The sequence below is a fragment of the Oncorhynchus nerka genome, linkage group LG15 (genome assembly GCF_034236695.1).
Source record: "Oncorhynchus nerka isolate Pitt River linkage group LG15, Oner_Uvic_2.0, whole genome shotgun sequence".
Lineage (NCBI taxonomy): Eukaryota > Metazoa > Chordata > Actinopteri > Salmoniformes > Salmonidae > Oncorhynchus > Oncorhynchus nerka.
In genome coordinates, this window is record NC_088410.1 from 97,801,474 (window position 1) to 97,822,604 (window position 21,131).

At 43.5% G+C, this 21,131-nt stretch overlaps 1 protein-coding gene across 1 annotated transcript in view; it reads left to right on the forward strand.

The window, feature by feature from the left end:
- Window positions 1–21,131, forward strand: part of LOC115119712 (semaphorin-3D-like) — a 173,947-nt gene that overhangs the window by 123,529 nt on the left and 29,287 nt on the right. Inside the window, exons 3-8 of the mRNA XM_065002089.1 lie at window positions 4,362–4,522; window positions 6,646–6,708; window positions 9,542–9,661; window positions 13,311–13,404; window positions 19,435–19,563; window positions 19,709–19,851. Coding sequence (XP_064858161.1) covers window positions 4,362–4,522; window positions 6,646–6,708; window positions 9,542–9,661; window positions 13,311–13,404; window positions 19,435–19,563; window positions 19,709–19,851 — 710 coding nt within the window. The remainder of the gene's footprint in view (window positions 1–4,361; window positions 4,523–6,645; window positions 6,709–9,541; window positions 9,662–13,310; window positions 13,405–19,434; window positions 19,564–19,708; window positions 19,852–21,131) is intronic.

Consider the following 21,131-nt stretch of genomic DNA (forward strand, 5'->3'; position numbering starts at 1 on the left):
TGTCTCTAGACTCCTGTCTCCTGTCTCTAGACTCCTGTCTCTAGACTCCTGTCGCTAGACTCCTGCCTCTAGACTCCTGTCTCTAGACTCTTGTCTGTAGACTCTTGTCTCCTGTCTCTAGACTCCTGTCTCTAGACTCTTGTCTGTAGACTCTTGTCTCCTGTCTCTAGACTCCTGTCTTTAGACTCTTGCCTCCTGTCTCTTGTCTCCTGTCTCTAGACTCCTGTCTCCTGTCTCTAGACTCCTGTCTCTAGACTCTTGCCTCCTGTCTCTTGTCTCCTGTCTCTAGACTCTTGTCTCCTGTCTCTAGACTCCTGTCTCTAGACTCCTGTCTCCAGACTCCTGTCTCTAGACTCCTGTCTCTAGACTCTTGTCTCCTGTCTCTAGACTCCTGTCTCCTGTCTCTAGACTCCTGTCTCTAGACTCCTGTCGCTAGACTCCTGCCTCTAGACTCCTGTCGCTAGACTCCTGCCTCTAGACTCCTGTCTCTAGACTCTTGTCTGTAGACTCTTGTCTCCTGTCTCTAGACTCCTGTCTCTAGACTCTTGTCTGTAGACTCTTGTCTCCTGTCTCTAGACTCCTGTCTCTAGACTCTTGTCTCCTGTCTCTAGACTCCTGTCTCCTGTCTCTAGACTCCTGTCTCTAGACTCCTGTCGCTAGACTCCTGCCTCTAGACTCCTGTCTCTAGACTCTTGTCTGTAGACTCTTGTCTCCTGTCTCTAGACTCCTGTCTCTAGACTCTTGTCTGTAGACTCTTGTCTCCTGTCTCTAGACTCCTGTCTTTAGACTCTTGCCTCCTGTCTCTTGTCTCCTGTCTCTAGACTATTGTCTCCTGTCTCTAGACTCCTGTCTCTAGACTCTTGCCTCCTGTCTCTTGTCTCCTGTCTCTAGACTCTTGTCTCCTGTCTCTAGACTCCTGTCTCTAGACTCCTGTCTCCAGACTCCTGTCTCTAGACTCCTGTCTCTAGACTCTTGTCTCCTGTCTCTAGACTCCTGTCTCCTGTCTCTAGACTCCTGTCTCTAGACTCCTGTCGCTAGACTCCTGCCTCTAGACTCCTGCCTCTAGACTCTTGTCTGTAGACTCTTGTCTCCTGTCTCTAGACTCCTGTCTCTAGACTCTTGTCTGTAGACTCTTGTCTCCTGTCTCTAGACTCCTGTCTCTAGACTCTTGCCTCCTGTCTCTTGTCTCCTGTCTCTAGACTCTTGTCTCCTGTCTCTAGACTCCTGTCTCTAGACTCTTGCCTCCTGTCTCTTGTCTCCTGTCTCTAGACTCTTGTCTCCTGTCTCTAGACTCCTGTCTCTAGACTCCTGTCTCCAGACTCCTGTCTCTCGACTCCTGTCTCTAGACTCTTGTCTCCTGTCTCTAGACTCCTGTCTCCTGTCTCTAGACTCCTGTCTCTAGACTCCTGTCGCTAGACTCCTGCCTCTAGACTCCTGTCTCTAGACTCTTGTCTCCTGTCTCTAGACTCCTGTCTCTAGACTCTTGCCTCCTGTCTCTTGTCTCCTGTCTCTAGACTCTTGTCTCCTGTCTCTAGACTCCTGTCTCTAGACTCTTGCCTCCTGTCTCTTGTCTCCTGTCTCTAGACTCTTGTCTCCTGTCTCTAGACTCCTGTCTCTAGACTCCTGTCTCCAGAGACTCCTGTCTCTAGACTCTTGTCTCCTGTCTCTAGACTCCTGTCTCCTGTCTCTAGACTCTTGCCTCCTGTCTCTTGTCTCCTGTCTCTAGACTCTTGTCTCCTGTCTCTAGACTCCTGTCTCTAGACTCCTGTCTCCAGACTCCTGTCTCTAGACTCCTGTCTCTAGACTCTTGTCTCCTGTCTCTAGACTCCTGTCTCCTGTCTCTAGACTCCTGTCTCTGACTCTCGCTAGACTCTGCCTCTAGACTCCTGCTAGACTCCTGCCTCTAGACCTGTCTCTAGAGAGACTCTTGTCTCCTGTCTCTAGACTCCTGTCTCTAGACTCTTGTCTGTAGACTCTTGTCTCCTGTCTCTAGACTCCTGTCTCTAGACTCTTGTCTCCTGTCTCTAGACTCCTGTCTCCTGTCTCTAGACTCCTGTCTCTAGACTCCTGTCGCTAGACTCCTGCCTCTAGACTCCTGTCTCTAGACTCTTGTCTAGACTCTTGTCTCCTGTCTCTAGACTCCTGTCTCTAGACTCTTGTCTGTAGACTCTTGTCTCCTGTCTCTAGACTCCTGTCTTTAGACTCTTGCCTCCTGTCTCTTGTCTCCTGTCTCTAGACTCTTGTCTCCTGTCTCTAGACTCCTGTCTCTAGACTCTTGCCTCCTGTCTCTTGTCTCCTGTCTCTAGACTCTTGTCTCCTGTCTCTAGACTCCTGTCTCTAGACTCCTGTCTCCCAGACTCCTGTCTCTAGACTCCTGTCTCTAGACTCTTGTCTCCTGTCTCTAGACTCCTGTCTCCTGTCTCTAGACTCCTGTCCTGACTCCTCGCTAGACTCCTGCCTCTAGACTCCTGTAGACTCTTGTCTGTAGACTCTTGTCTCCTGTCTCTAGACTCCTGACTCTCTAGACTCTTGTCTCCTGTCTCTAGACTCCTGTCTCTAGACTCTTGCCTCCTGTCTCTTGTCTCCTGTCTCTAGACTCTTGTCTCCTGTCTCTAGACTCCTGTCTCTAGACTCTTGCCTCCTGTCTCTTGTCTCCTGTCTCTAGACTCTTGTCTCCTGTCTCTAGACTCCTGTCTCTAGACTCCTGTCTCCAGACTCCTGTCTCTCGACTCCTGTCTCTAGACTCTTGTCTCCTGTCTCTAGACTCCTGTCTCCTGTCTCTAGACTCCTGTCTCTAGACTCCTGTCGCTAGACTCCTGCCTCTAGACTCCTGTCTCTAGACTCTTGTCTCCTGTCTCTAGACTCCTGTCTCTAGACTCTTGCCTCCTGTCTCTTGTCTCCTGTCTCTAGACTCTTGTCTCCTGTCTCTAGACTCCTGTCTCTAGACTCTTGCCTCCTGTCTCTTGTCTCCTGTCTCTAGACTCTTGTCTCCTGTCTCTAGACTCCTGTCTCTAGACTCCTGTCTCCAGACTCCTGTCTCTCGACTCCTGTCTCTAGACTCTTGTCTCCTGTCTCTAGACTCCTGTCTCCTGTCTCTAGACTCCTGTCTCTAGACTCCTGTCGCTAGACTCCTGCCTCTAGACTCCTGTCTCTAGACTCTTGTCTGTAGACTCTTGTCTCCTGTCTCTAGACTCCTGTCTCTAGACTCTTGTCTGTAGACTCTTGTCTCCTGTCTCTAGACTCCTGTCTCTAGACTCTTGTCTCCTGTCTCTAGACTCCTGTCTCTAGACTCCTGTCTCTAGACTCCTGCCTCTAGACTCTTGTCTCCTGTCTCTAGACTCTTGTCTGTAGACTAAATGTTTGGTCTTTGTGCTGGCTGAGTATAATTAACTGAAGTTGTTTACTTTGCATACATCCTCTCTGCATTCACTTCCTCCCTTTTTAATGATCCCACAATGACATAGTTTAGGGTTATAGTACCGTATCCATCTACTTTATAGGATTTTGGGGGAGTTTTCTCTGGTGGGGGGGAGAGGGGAGAGGAGACAGTCAGTGGACGGAGGACACATGTAGACAGGGTGTAGAGTTGGCTCAGGAGGGTAAGTGGTTTGAGGAGTTTGCGAGGTAACTTTGGTCAACTCTGAGTTCAACTTGGGATAACTGGCACCACGAAAGTAGCTCACCTTTTAGCCAGGTACATTTCTATGGCAACAAATCCTTCAGAACTAACCTGCTGCTGGGCAGGCTAACTCTGGGATAACTCTGTTTATCCTACATTAAGTGTTTGTTTGTGATGTTTTGTGTTACAGTTTTTAAGAAGGATGTATAGATTTTTGTAATACATTTGAATTTGTATCCTTCAAAATGTATGGAATTTCAATTTCCTATATATTTTGTAAAGAAATATATATATTGTTTTGTATGAAGTGTCTGAGCTCCGAGTTAAGGGCCATTGAAATCAGGTTCCCTCCCTCTTGCAAAGATTGCATCATCATCCCCTTCATTCGAGGAAGACAACTGATTAGACATTGATTAGACTGATTAGACTGATTGGACATTGATTAGACTGATTAGACTGATTGTACATTGATTAGACTGATTAGACTCTGTATGTGAACAGAGCCCCAGGATCAGCTTGCATATGGGGATCTTATCCAGGTTCATCACTCTCTCTCTCTCACTCTCTCTCTCTCTCTCTCTCTCTCTCTCTCTTTCTCTCTCTCTCTCTTTCTCTCTCTCTCTCTCTCTCCCTCTCTCTCTCTCTCTCTCTTTCTCTCTCTCTCTCTTTCTCTCTCTCTCTCTCTCTCCCTCTCTCTCTCTCTCCCTCTCTCTCTCTCCCTCTCTCTCTCTCTCTCTCTCAGAGTTGCATTGGAGGAACAGTTCCAGTGTCTTCTGGGACAGAGGTGTGAGTGGGGGTTACCAGGCCCTGCTGCTGGATGAGGACCGTGGCTGGCTGCTGGTGGGAGGAAGAGACCACGTCTACCTGCTGCACTCTAACAGTCTGGATCTTCCTACAAGCACGGTCAGTACCTTACTATCTACCTGGTCAGTACCTTACTACCTACCTGGTCAGTACCTTACTACCTACCTGGTCAGTACCTTACTATCTACCTGGTCAGTACCTTACTGTCTACCTGGTCAGTACCTTACGATCTACCTGGTCAGTACCGTACTGTCTACCTGGTCAGTACCTTACTACCTACCTGGTCAGTACCTTACTACCTACCTGGTCAGTACCGTACTATCTCCTGGTCAGTATCTTACTATCTACCTGGTCAGTACCGTACTACCTACCTGGTCAGTACCTTACTACCTACCTGGTCAGTACCTTACTATCCACCTGGTCAGTACCTTACTATCTACCCGGTCAGTACCATACTACCTACCTGGTCAGTACCTTACTACCTACCTGGTCAGTACCTTACTATCCACCTGGTCAGTACCTTACTGTCTACCTGGTCAGTACCTTACTGTCTACCTGGTCAGTACCTTACTATCTACCTGGTCAGTACCTTACTATCTACCTGGTCAGTACCTTACTATCTACCTGGTCAGTACCTTACTACCTACCTGGTCAGTACCTTACTACTTACCTGGTCAGTACCTTACTATCTACCTGGTCAGTACCTTACTATCTACCTGGTAAGTACCTTACTATCTACCTGGTCAGTACCTTACTACCTACCTGGTCAGTACTTTACTGTCTACCTGGTCAGTACCATACTATCTACCTGGTCAGTACCTTACTATCTACCTGGTCAGTACCTTACTACCTACCTGGTCAGTACTTTACTGTCTACCTGGTCAGTACTTTACTGTCTACCTGGTCAGTACCTTACTACCTACCTGGTCAGTACCTTACTGTCTACCTGGTCAGTACCTTACTGTCTACCTGGTCAGTACTTTACTATCTACCTGGTCAGTACCTTACTATCTACCTGGTCAGTACCTTACTATCTACCTGGTCAGTACCTTACTGTCTACCTGGTCAGTACCTTACTATCTACCTGGTCAGTACATTACTACCTACCTGGTCAGTACCTTACTATCTACCTGGTCAGTACCTTACTACCTACCTGGTCAGTACCGTACTACCTACCTGGTCAGTATCTTACTACCTACCTGGTCAGTACCGTACTACCTACCTGGTCAGTACCGTACTATCTCCTGGTCAGTATCTTACTACCTACCTGGTCAGTACCGTACTATCTACCTGGTCAGTACCTTACTATCTACCTGGTCAGTACATTACTACCTACCTGGTCAGTACCTTACTACCTACCTGGTCAGTACAGTACTATCTACCTGGTCAGTACCTTACTATCTACCTGGTCAGTACCTTACTACCTACCTGGTCAGTACCGTACTATCTCCTGGTCAGTATCTTACTACCTACCTGGTCAGTACCGTACTACCTACCTGGTCAGTACCTTACTACCTACCTGGTCAGTACCTTACTATCTACCTGGTCAGTACCTTACTACCTACCTGGTCAGTACCTTACAACCTACCTGGTCAGTACCGTACTACCTACCTGGTCAGTACCTTACTCTCAACCTGGTCAGTACCTTACTACCTACCTGGTCAGTACCTTACTGTCAACCTGGTCAGTACCTTACTACCTACCTGGTCAGTACCTTACAACCTACCTGGTCAGTACCTTCACCTACCTGGTCAGTGCCTTACCTGGTCAGTACCTTACTACCTACCTGGTCAGTACCTTACTGTCAACCTGGTCAGTACCTTACTACCTACCTGGTCAGTACCTTACAACCTACCTGGTCAGTACCTTACTGTCAACCTGGTCAGTACCTTACAACCTACCTGGTCAGTACCTTACTGTCTACCTGGTCAGTACCTTACAACCTACCTGGTCAGTACCTTACTGTCTACCTGGTCAGTACCTTACAACCTACCTGGTCAGTACCTTACTGTCTACCTGGTCAGTACCTTACAACCTACCTGGTCAGTACCTTACTGTCTACCTGGTCGGTACCTTACAAGGCCTCTTTCACCCTTTAAAAAGTAAAATCCTCCTTAACTGTGTTGTTGTTTTTAACTCCCAACCAAAACCACAAGGAATTTCCTAAAATGATGACATCCATCTCTAAGCCAAGTCAAAAAGAACCTCCCTCCCTCTTTTAGATCTACTGGCCAGCTGCGACAGAACACGTTGAACACTGCAGGCTGGCAGGGAAGAACCTTTCGGTAAGCAACAACAGCTTTCAAAGCCAGAGCACCTTAGGGCGGTATTAAAAGGGAACCATTTGGGACTCATCCGTGCATGAACAACATGATGCGTTTTCCCACAAAGCTGTTTAGGTGATCAGAGGCCTTATTTAGTCATCCTCTAGAATGGAGAACACAGGCACCCATCATAGTGTGTCATTTTGGACGAGGCCAAGCACCCATCATAATGTGTCATTTTGGACGAGGCCAAGCACCCATCATAGTGTGTCATTTTGGACGAGGCCAAGCACCCATCATAGTGTGTCATTTTGGACGAGGCCAAGCACCCATCATAGTGTGTCATTTTGGACGAGGCCAAGCACCCATCATAGCGTGTAATTGAAACAAAAGGCCTAAAGTTTGAGGAAAGTCTACTTTATTTTTTGTTCTATTTGTGGATTTGTTTTTAGGTTTATGAGACTCTCGGGAGACGGGTGGGTTGTCAACGACTCCGTGTTTACGACCTGACTGGCATCTCATTTGCATTAACGACCACAATTACACCGACAGCGTCGATTGCATTTTTTTGGGCACACCAGAAGTACATTCATTTCCAAAATGAAACGCGGCGTTTGCCCTTGCGGCGTTGCATTGCAGAGGCAGTTGCAGTGCGTCCTGTGTGTGGTGCCAGACGTTGGATTTACAGAATGTACGAGTCAGGCTGTAGGCTGTAGACGGCTGTAGATGTCTTATGGCTTGGGGGTAAAAACTGTTGAGAAGCCTTTTTGTCCAAGACTTGGTACTCCGGTACCGCTTGCCATGCGGTAGTAGAGAGAACAGTCTATGACTGGGGTGGCTGGGGTCTTTGACCATTTTTAGGGCCTTCCTCTGACACCGCCTGGTGTAGAGGTCCTGGATGGCAGGCAGCTTTGCCCCAGTGATGTACTGGGCCGTCCGCACTACCCTCTGTAGTGCCTTGCGGTCGGAGGCCGAGCAGTCGCCATACCAGGCAGTGATGCAACCCGTCAGGATGCTCTCGATGTTGCAGCTGTAGAACATTTTGAGGATCTGAGGACCCATGCTAAATCTTTTTAGTTTCCTGAGGGGGAATAGGTTTTGTCGTGCCCTCTTCACGACTGTCTTGGTGTGTTTGGACCATTCTAGTCCAGATGATGCTGTGTTATATTTTAAGCCATGATGCTCCGTTATATTTTAGGCCATGATGCTCCGTTATATTTTAGGCCATGATGCTGTGTTATATTCTAGTCCAGATGATGCTGTGTTATATTCTAGTCCAGATGATGCTGTGTTATATTCTAGTCCAGATGATGCTGTGTTATATTTTAGGCCATGATGCTCCGTTATATTTTAGGTCATGATGCTCCGTTATATTTTAGGCCAGATGATGCTGTGTTATATTCTAGTCCAGATGATGCTGTGTTATATTTTAGGCCATGATGCTCCGTTATATTTTAGGTCATGATGCTGTGTTATATTTTAAGCCATGATGCTCCGTTATATTTTAGGCCATGATGCTGTGTTATATTTTAGGCCATGATGCTGTGTTATATTTTAGGCCATGATGCTGTGTTATATTTTAGGCCATGATGCTGTGTTATATTTTAGGCCATGATGATGCTGTGTTATATTTTAGGCCACGATGCTGTGTTATATTCTAGTCCAGATGATGCTGTGTTATATTTTAGGCCATGATGCTGTGTTATATTTTAGGCCACGATGCTGTGTTATATTCTAGTCCAGATGATGCTGTGTTATATTTTAGGCCATGATGCTGTGTTATATTTTAGGCCATGATGCTGTGTTATATTCTAGTCCAGATGATGCTGTGTTATATTTTAGGCCATGATGCTGTGTTATATTTTTGGCCATGATGCTGTGTTATATTTTAGGCCATGATGCTGTGTTATATTTTAGGCCAGATGATGCTGTGTTATATTCTAGTCCAGATGATGCTGTGTTATATTTTAGGCCATGATGCTGTGTTATATTTTAGGCCATGATGCTCCGTTATATTTTAGGCCAGATGATGCTGTGTTATATTTTAGGCCAGATGATGCTGTGTTATATTCTAGTCCAGATGATGCTGTGTTATATTTTAGGCCATGATGCTGTGTTATATTCTAGTCCAGATGATGCTGTGTTATATTTTAGGCCATGATGCTGTGTTATATTTTAGGCCATGATGCTGTGTTATATTTTAGGCCAGATGATGCTGTGTTATATTCTAGTCCAGATGATGCTGTGTTATATTTTAGGCCATGATGCTGTGTTATATTTTAGGCCATGATGCTCTGTTATATTCTAGTCCAGATGATGCTGTGTTATATTTTAGGCCATGATGCTGTGTTATATTTTAGGCCATGATGATGTCCAGATGATGCTGTTATATTTTTTTGAGGCCATGATGCTGTGTTATATTCTAGTCCAGATGATGCTCCGTTATATTTTAGGCCATGATGCTGTGTTATATTTTACGCCACGATGCTGTGTTATATTCTAGTCCAGATGATGCTGTGTTATATTTTAGGCCAGATGATGCTGTGTTATATTTTAGGCCAGATGATGCCGGTGTGATCAAGGTGTGACCCATTCAACCTACAACCAGAGGTGTCAAGTGATTCTACTCTGACAATGTTCAATATATTCTTAGTTGATTTCTTCATGAATAATTGGCCTTTAAGGCAAATTATTTGGAAAGATAGCAAAGTGTTAAACAGGTTGGTGGGTTGAAGAACCAGTACAGGTTTTAGAAAGATCATGTTTCAACTCTGTTAACTATGGCTGTAATGTATATGTGTATGTTTGTAATCTTTACAGTGAGTGTAAATCCTAATATTGTGTATTGTTTCAGACTGACTGTGCCAACTACGTACGTCTCCTCCAGCCCTTCAATAAGACTCATGTGTACGTCTGTGGCACCGGGGCCTACCACCCACAATGCACCTACATAGACCTGGGACGCAGTATTGAGGTGAGAAGGTGGACGGATGGAGAGAGGCTCTGTTCCACTCTCTCTTACTAAACTAAACTCTGACTTGTCATCTGTCTTTTGTTGCCTTTGACGGATCCCAGAGAGAGAGAGAGAGACTCAATCCGCCTTTCTTTTTCCTAAAATACCATAAAAGCTTTATTGAGATCTACTGTCAACGGATTTTATTGTTTGTGATGGTCGTTGTAAAACGGTAACACTTAAAGAATCTGTCCATTCACCTTTCTGATAGAAACTCTTGACTTGTCAACTCTCTCTCTCTTTGTTTGTTTGTTGTTGGCTCTGATGGATCCACAGGGGCGGCAGGGTAGCCTAGTGGTTAGAGCGTTGGACTAGTAACCGGAAGGTTGCGAGTTCAAACCCCCGAGCTGACAAGGTACAAATCTGTCGTTCTGCCCCTGAACATGCAGTTAACCCACTGTTCCCAGGCCGTCATTGAAAATAAGAATTTGTTCTTAACTGACTTGCCTAGTTAAATAAAAGTTCAATAAAAATAAATTAAATTAACAAGTAAAGTTCCTGCTTAGGTCTTCATTTTCAGGAAAAAGCCTTACTTGGACTTGTTTGAAAGTGTGTTTTTTTTCCCCATAAGAATATGTTCTTAACTGACTTGCCTGGTTAAATAAAGGTAAAAAAAAATGAAAAATTTAAAAGGTGGTTGGTGAAGAGGTGACTGAACACTTGATGAAAGTCCACATGATGAAAGTCCAGCTGTCAACATACGACACAGTTACTATTTGACAGATGTCAACACACGACACAGTTACTATTTGACAGCTGTCAACACACGACACAGCTACTATTTGACAGATGTCAACACACGACACAGTTACTATTTGACAGATGTCAACACACGACACAGCTACTATGTGACAGCTGTCAACACACGACACAGTTACTATTTGACAGCTGTCAACACACGACACAGCTACTATGTGACAGATGTCAACACACGACACAGCTACTATTTGACAGATGTCAACACACGACACAGCTACTATGTGACAGATGTCAACACACGACACAGCTACTATGTGACAGATGTCAACACACGACACAGCTACTATGTGACAGATGTCAACACACGACACAGCTACTATGTGACAGATGTCAACACACGACACAGCTACTATGTGACAGATGTCAACACACGACACAGCTACTATTTGACAGATGTCAACACACGACACAGCTACTATTTGACAGATGTCAACACACGACACAGCTACTATGTGACAGATGTCAACACACGACACAGCTACTATTTGACAGATGTCAACACACGACACAGCTACTATTTGACAGATGTCAACACACGACACAGCTACTATGTGACAGATGTCAACACACGACACAGCTACTATGTGACAGATGTCAACACACGACACAGCTACTATTTGACAGATGTCAACACACGACACAGTTACTATTTGACAGATGTCAACACACGACACAGCTACTATTTGACAGATGTCAACACACGACACAGCTACTATTTGACAGATGTCAACACACGACACAGCTACTATGTGACAGATGTCAACACACGACACAGCTACTATGTGACAGATGTCAACACACGACACAGCTACTATTTGACAGATGTCAACACACGACACAGCTACTATGTGACAGATGTCAACACACGACACAGCTACTATGTGACAGATGTCAACACACGACACAGCTACTATGTGACAGATGTCAACACACGACACAGCTACTATGTGACAGATGTCAACACACGACACAGCTACTATGTGACAGATGTCAACACACGACACAGCTACTATGTGACAGATGTCAACACACGACACAGCTACTATGTGACAGATGTCAACACACGACACAGCTACTATGTGACAGATGTCAACACACGACACAGCTACTATGTGACAGATGTCAACACACGACACAGCTACTATTTGACAGATGTCAACACACGACACAGCTACTATGTGACAGATGTCAACACACGACACAGCTACTATGTGACAGATGTCAACACACGACACAGCTACTATGTGACAGATGTCAACACACGACACAGCTACTATGTGACAGATGTCAACACACGACACAGCTACTATGTGACAGATGTCAACACACGACACAGCTACTATGTGACAGATGTCAACACACGACACAGCTACTATGTGACAGATGTCAACACACGACACAGCTACTATTTGACAGATGACAACACACGACACAGCTACTATGTGACAGATGTCAACACACGACACAGCTACTATGTGACAGATGTCAACACACGACACAGCTACTATGTGACAGATGTCAACACACGACACAGCTACTATGTGACAGATGTCAACACACGACACAGCTACTATGTGACAGATGTCAACACACGACACAGCTACTATGTGACAGATGTCAACACACGACACAGCTACTATTTGACAGATGTCAACACACGACACAGCTACTATGTGACAGATGTCAACACACGACACAGCTACTATTTGACAGATGTCAACACACGACACAGCTACTATGTGACAGATGTCAACACACGACACAGCTACTATTTGACAGATGTCAACACACGACAGCTACTATTTGACAGATGTCAACATACGACACAGCTACTATTTGACAGATGTCAACACACGACAGCTACTATGTGACAGATGTCAACACACGACACAGCTACTATGTGACAGATGTCAACACACGACAGCTACTATTTGACAGATGTCAACACACGACACAGCTACTATTTGACAGATGTCAACACACGACACAGTTACTATTTGACAGATGTCAACACACGACACAGCTACTATTTGACAGATGTCAACACACGACAGCTACTATTTGACAGATGTCAACACACGACACAGCTACTATTTGACAGATGTCAACACACGACACAGTTACTATTTGACAGATGTCAACACACGACACAGCTACTATTTGACAGATGTCAACACACGACACAGTTACTATTGGACAGATGTCAACACACGACACAGCTACTATTTGACAGATGTCAACACACGACACAGCTACTATTTGACAGATGTCAACACACTGCTGTTTGATCTCAAAAGATCAGTTTCCTCTTTGACTTGCTCCTCTTGTTCTCCACAAGGCCTCCATTCACCTCACAGTTTCCTCTTCTGGGGGGCAGTTTCCTCTTTGACTTGCTCCTCTTGTTCTCCACAAGGCCTCCATTCACCTCACAGTTTCCTCTTCTGGGGGGCAGTTTCCTCTTTGACTTGCTCCTCTTGTTCTCCACAAGGCCTCCATTCACCTCACAGTTTCCTCTTCTGGGGGCAGTTTCCTCTTCTGGGGGGGCAGTTTCCTCTTCTGGGGGGACAGTTTCCTCTTCTGGAGGGCAGTTTCCTCTTCTGGAGGGCAGTTTCCTCTTTGACTTGCTCCTCTTGTTCTCCACAAGGCCTCCATTCACCTCTCAGTTTCCTCTTCTAGGGGCAGTTTCCTCTTCTGGAGGGCAGTTTCCTCTTCTGGGGGCAGTTTCCTCTTCTGGGGGCAGTTTCCTCTTCTGGGGGGCAGTTTCCTCTTCTGGGGGGGGACGGTTCTCTGATGTTGAGGAGGCTTAATAAATGTTACTGTGGAGGTTGAGACGGTTCTCTGTGTGTCCTAGGAGCCATCGTTCCGCCTGCTGAGCCACGCTGTGGAGTCTGGCCGGGGGAAATGTCCCTTTAGTCCACGGGAGCCCTTCACCGCCAGGCTCACCGGTAAGTCATACATGTGATATAGTAAAACATGGCCATGAAAAAAGAGACCCCTTAAATCCAAAATGGCTTCCACAACTGTCAACGCTGACTGTGACACATGCTGTACCTTTACAACAACAAACACACAAAAAAACATGATATTTGCAGTTTCACATTTTGATCTTACATTTCACACGTGAAACCATATTTTATCATGAACAGTATTTAATTTAGCGTTCACATGTTAACACCACCTTTTCACATGTGAGGAGAATAACATGTTTTCACTTCACAGGTGAATAACAATCACATGTTTGCAGTTTCACATGTAAGAAAACTTCACAGGCGTAAATTTCACGTTGACGTATGTAATTGCAGGTTCACACGTGGGGATGAAATAGTGTTTTTCTCCTCACACGTGAACATGTGGAGTTAACATGTTTCAGTAGCAATGTCTGTAATGCCAGTCTACCTGAGTGTAATAATTCAAGTGTGTAAAAAAATAATAAAAAAGCCTTCCATTATCAATATTATTGCAGTCCTCCCTGGTGTTGCAATCCTATACATCTACAGGTATACTTAGCTCTGCCACCAGGGAGAGACATTCAGAGGGTTACTGCTGCAGGCGCACATCTCTATGTTTCCTACGTTGGTCCGTGAAATGTTCTAAATCTAGAGGGTCAACTATACATCATCTATACATCATCTATACATCATCTATACATAATTTATACATCATCTATACATCATCTATACATCATCTATACATCATCCATACATCATCTATACATCATCTATACATCATCTATACATCTATACATCATCTATACATCATCTATACATCATCTATACATCATTTATACATCATCTATACATCATCTATACATCATCTATACATCATCCATACATCATCCATACATCATCTATACATCATCTATACATCATCTATACATTATCTATATATTATCTATACATAATTTATACATCATCTATACATCATCTATACATCTATACATCATCTATACATCATCTATACATCATCTATACATCATCTATACAGAATTTATACATCATCTATACAGAATTTATACATCATCTATACATCATCTATACATCATCTATACATCATCTATACATAATTTATACATCATCTATACATCATCTATACATCATCTATACATCATCTATACATAATTTATACATCATCTATACATCATCTATACATCATCTATACATCATCTATACATAATTTATACATCATCTATACATCATCTATATATCATCCATACATCATCTATACATCATCTATACATCATCTATACAGAATGTATACATCATCTATACATCATCTATACATCATCTATACATAATTTATACATCATCTATACATCATCGATACATCATCTATACATAATTTATACATCATCTATACATCATCTATACATCATCTATACATCATCTATACATAATTTATACATCATCTATACATCATCTATACATCATCTATACAGAATTTATACATCATCTATACATCATCCATACATCATCCATACATCATCTATACATAATTTATACATCATCTATACATCATCTATACATCATCCATACATCATCTATACATCATCCATACATCATCTATACATCATCTATACAGAATTTATACATCATCTATACATCATCTATACAGAATTTATACATCATCTATACATCATCCATACATCATCTATACATCATCCATACATCATCTATACATCATCTATACATCATCCATACATCATCTATACATCATCCATACATCATCTATACATCATCTATACATCATCTATACATCATCTATACATCATCTATATATCATCTATACATCATCTATACATCATCTATACATCATCCATACATCATCTATACATCATCTATACATCATCTATACATCATCTATATATCATCTATACATCATCTATACATCATCTATACATCATCCATACATCATCTATACATCATCTATACATCATCTATACATCATCTATACATCATCTATACATCATCTATACATCATCTATATATCATCTATACATCATCTATACATCATCTATATATCATCTATACATCATCTATACATCATCTATACATCATCTATACATCATATATACATCATCCATACATCATCTATATATCATCTATACATCATCTATACATCATCTATACATCATCTATACATCATCTATATATCATCCATACATCATCTATACATCATCTATACATCATCTATACATCATCTATATATCATCCATACATCATCTATACATCATCTATACATCATCTATACATCATCTATACATCATCTATATATCATCTATACATCATCTATACATCATCTATACATCATCCATACATCATCTATACATCATCTATACATCATCCATACATCTAAAAAACAACAAAGCAATGCCAAAACAAGTTGATGTTGAAGTTAAAGAAAGTGAGTTTATCAATTTACCAGATGTTTTTCTCACTGTTACTTTGGACAAAATCAATTACAGCTCAACTTCATAAAATTCTTAATCTGCGATTATTCACGATTACTCACAACATATCGACAACACTTTTTAAAACATTTGACAGACCTATTTTGAACAGTCAATATTCTGACATTGAAACCAGTGTTGACCCTCTTGGTCTAAAGGTCACCAGTGTTGACCCTCTTGGTCTCATGGTCACCAGTGTTGACCCTCTTGGTCTCATGGTCAACAGTGTTGACCCTCTTGGTCTAATGGTCACCAGTGTTGACCCTCTTGGTCTAATGGTCACCAGTGTTGACCCTCTTGGTCTAATGGTCACCAGTGTTGACCCTCTTGGTCTAATGGTCACCAGTGTTGACCCTCTTGGTCTAATGGTCACCAGTGTTGACCCTCTTGGTCTAATGGTCACCAGTGTTGACCCTCTTGGTCTAATGGTCACCAGTGTTGACCCTCTTGGTCTGGTCACCAGTGTTGACCCTCTTGGTCACCAGTGTTGACCCTCTTGGTATAAGGGTCACCAGTGTTGACCCTCTTGGTCTAATGGTCACCAGTGTTGACCCTCTTGGTCTAATGGTCACCAGTGTTGACCCTCTTGGTCTAATGGTCACCAGTGTTGACCCTCTTGGTCTAATGGTCACCAGTGTTGACCCTCTTGGTCTAATGGTCACCAGTGTTGACCCTCTTGGTCTAATGGTCACCAGTGTTGACCCTCTTGGTCTAATGGTCACCAGTGTTGACCCTCTAGGTCTAATGGTCACCAGTGTTGACCCTCTTGGTCTAAGGGTCACCAGTGTTGATCCTCTTGGTCTAAGGGTCACCAGTGTTGACCCTCTAGGTCTAATGGTCACCAGTGTTGACCCTCTTGGTCTAAGGGTCACCAGTGTTGATCCTCTTGGTCTAAGGGTCACCAGTGTTGATCCTCTTGGTCTAAGGGTCACCAGTGTTGACCCTCTTGGTCTAATGGTCACCAGTGTTGACCCTCTTGGTCTAATGGTCACCAGTGTTGACCCTCTTGGTCTAATGGTCACCAGTGTTGACCCTCTTGGTCTAATGGTCACCAGTGTTGACCCTCTTGGTCTAAAGGTCACCAGTGTTGACCCTCTTGGTCTAATGGTCACCAGTGTTCACCCTCTTGGTATAAGGGTCACCAGTGTTGACCCTCTTGGTCTAATGGTCACCAGTGTTGACCCTCTTGGTCTAATGGTCACCAGTGTTGACCCTCTTGGTCTAATGGTCACCAGTGTTGACCCTCTTGGTCTAATGGTCACCAGTGTTGACCCTCTTGGTCTAATGGTCACCAGTGTTGACCCTCTTGGTCTAATGGTCACCAGTGTTGACCCTCTTGGTCTAATGGTCACCAGTGTTGACCCTCTAGGTCTAATGGTCACCAGTGTTGACCCTCTTGGTCTAAGGGTCACCAGTGTTGATCCTCTTGGTCTAAGGGTCACCAGTGTTGACCCTCTTGGTCAAGACATTGGAAACCCAGGTTCTAGTCCTTCCCGTTTACTAAAGCACACGTGAAACTTAGAATATCACATGTCAAATGTCAAATATCACATGTGTCTGAGTCATGTGACAGATGTTTCTTATTTTTCTTTCACGTGATTAATTTTTTTTCTTCATGTGATTTGTTCATACACGTGTCCGACAACCACCGTTTTTCGTACAAGTTTTTTTTATCCCACGTGATTTTTTCCATGTTTTTTTGTTGTTTTAAGGGTATATTCGGTATACATGTTGCTCATGCAGGAATCAAACCCACCCTACCAGTCTCGAGAACAATTATGAGACTCTTCAGAAATAGTGTGACCAGGAAGGGAACCAGGAAGGGAACGAGTGAACAACATGATTTAGTTGTCATCATGTAGTTTTGAAGTGGACGTGAATCCCAGCGGACCTCAGTACATAAAACATATGGTTCATAAATACAGGCTACTCTGTGCTTTTCTAGGATGGTGACGCAAGATCCATCAGCTGAATTCTATACTCACACAGGCCATATATTTACCGGTATATAAACAATACACTATCATAAATATATGACAGACAATATATTTCATAACAATATATTTTGAACATGTTTGTCTGTTGCGTTAGGTTATAACTGCACACTGAGTGCTGAGGTAATAGTTTCAGAAATAATGAAACCAACCCTAATTACTCTTAGCCTCGTAAACCAGACTGATCACTGTGTTCAGCCATGTACTTCAGTTATGAAAAAGACATTATAAAGATGTAACAGAGATAAACTCAGCAAAAAAGAAACGTCTCTTTTTCAGGACCCCGTCTTTCAAAGATATTTCGTAAAAATCCAAATAACTTCACAGATCTTCATTGTAAAGGGTTTAAACACTGTTTCCCATGCTTAAGCAATTAAGGCAATTAAGGTCACAGTTATGAAAACTTAGAGGCCTTTCTGCTGACTCTGAAAAACACCAAAAGAAAGATGCCCAGGGTCCCTGCTCATTTGTGTTAGGCATGCTGCAAGGAGGCCATGAGGACTGCCGATGTAGCCAGGGCAATAAATTGCAATGTCCGTACTGTGAGACGCCTAAGACATTGCTAGAGGGAGACAGGACGGACAGCTGATCGTCCTCACAGTGGCAGACCACGTGTAACAACACCTGCACAGGATCGGTACATCCGAACATCACACTTGCAGACAGGTACAGGATGGCAACAACAACTGCCCGAGTACACCAGGAATGCACAATCCCTCCATCAGTGCTCAGACAGTCCGCAATAGGCTGAGAGAGGCTGAACAGAGGGCTTGTGGGCCTGTTGTAAGGCAGGTCCTCACCAGACATCACCGGCAACAACGTTGCCTATGGGCACAAACCCACCGTCGCTGGCCCAGACAGGACTGCCTAAAAGTGCTCTTCACTGATGAGTCGCGGTTTTGTCTAACCAGGGGTGATGGTCGGATTCGCGCAAGGGTATCCTGCTTCCTGCAGGCTCATCCTGACATGACCCTCCAGCATGACAATGCCACCAGCCATACTGCTCGTTCTGTGCGTGATTTCCTGCAAGACATAAATGTCAGTGTTCTGCCATGGTCAGCGAAGAGCCCTGATCTCAATCCCATTGAGCATGTCTGGGACCTGTTGGATCGGAAGGTGTGGGCTAGGGCCACTCCCCCCAGAAATGTCCGGGAACTTGCTGGTGCCTTGGTGGAAGAGTGGGGTAACATCTCACAGCAAGAACTGGCAAATCTGGTGCAGTCCATGAGGAGGAGATGCACTGCAGTACTTAATGCAGCTGGTGGCCACACCAGATACTGACTGTTACTTTTGATGTTGACACCGCCTTTGTTCAGGGACACATTATTCCATTTCTGTTAGTCACATGTCTGTGGAACTTGTTCAGTTTATGTCTCAGTTGTTAAATCTGGTTATGTTCATACAAATATTTACACATGTTAATTTCTTTGAAAATAAACGCAGTTGACAGTCAGAGGACGTTTATTTTTTAATGAGTTTATGTATTCATGTATTTGTGTACTCTTACGTCAACCCCTTCCCTATCTCACCTCTAGATGGAGATTTGTATGCCGGGACATCCGTGGATTTCATGGGCACCAACACAGCTATATTCCGTACCTCTGTGCACAGCAACAAACAACACTATATACGCACTGAGGCCTACCAGGACCACTGGCTCAATGGTGAGACAGCTATATTCCGTACCTCTGCGTACAGCAGCAATCAGCACTATATACACACTGAGAAAACAAACCTCCAAGACTGCATTGAGCTAATGAGTAGAAGTTTACGTCCTCATCGTGATATAATTTGTTTCCGTCCACGCAGAGCCAGAGTTTGTGGGTTCCTTCTCTATCCCAGACACACACAGTGTGGACGATGACAAAGTCTATGTCTTCTTCAAGGAGACAGCTGTAGAGTCCAGCCAGTGGGACAAGAGGGTTTACAACAGAGTGGCACGCGTCTGCAAGGTGAGGGGGATGATATGACCATATGGAGGACAGATACTGTAGCAACTTTAGCCCAACACCTAACCACCTCACCTTGAGGTTTCAGATCTCTTGGCGTAACGGTTAAGGTGTTGGCTTGACAGTCGCAGGTTTAAGTCCCTGTTGGGACTACTGTACATATCCCGGATATGGAGAATAGATATATACCCTAGGGAATTTGTCCCAACACCTAGCGACCTCATCAAAAGTTTTCAGACCTCTTGGCGTAACGGTTGGGGCTACCCCCCCGAATTCGCTACAATATTATCACAAAGGGCTTAACAGAAGATCCTACAGTAATAGATCCTACAGTAACAGCAGATCCTACAGTAATATATCCTACAGTAATAGATCCGACAGTAATAGATCCGACAGTAATAGATCCTACAGTAATAGATCCTACAGTAACAGCAGATCCTACAGTAACAGCAGATCCTACAGTAATAGATCCTACAGTAATAGATCCAACAGTAATATATCCTACAGTAATATATCCTACAGTAATAAATCCTACAGTAATAGATCCTACAGTAATAGATCCTAGAGTAACAGCAGAGCCTACAGTAATATATCCTACAGTTACAGATCCTACAGTAATATATCCTACAGTAACAGCTGATCCTACAGTAATAGATCCTACAGTAACACCAGAGTCTACAGTAATATATCCTACAGTACTAGATCCTACAGTAATATATCCTACAGTAACAGCAGATCCTACAGTAATAGGTCCTACGGTAATAGATCCTACAGTAACACCAGAGCCTACAGTAATAGATCCTACAGTAATAGATCCTACAGTAACAGCAGATCCTACAGTAATAGATCCTACAGTAATAGATCCTACAGTAACAGCAGATTCTACAGTAATAGATCCTATAGTAATAGATCCTACAGTAATAGATCCTACAGTAACAGCAGATCCTACAGTAATAGATCCTACAGTAATAGATCCTACAGTAATAGATCCTACAGTAACAGCAGATCCTACAGTAACAGAGCCTACAGTGATAGATCCTACAGTAACAGCAGATCCTACAGTAATAGATCCTACAGTAATAGATCCTACAGTAATAGATTCTACAGTAACAGATCCTACAGTAATAGATCCTACAGTAATAGATCCTACAGTAACAGCAGATCCTACAGTAACAGATCCTACAGTAATAGATTCTACAGTAATAGATCCTACAGTAACAGCAGATCCTACAGTAATAGATCCTACAGTAATAGATCCTACAGTAACAGCAGATCCTACAGTA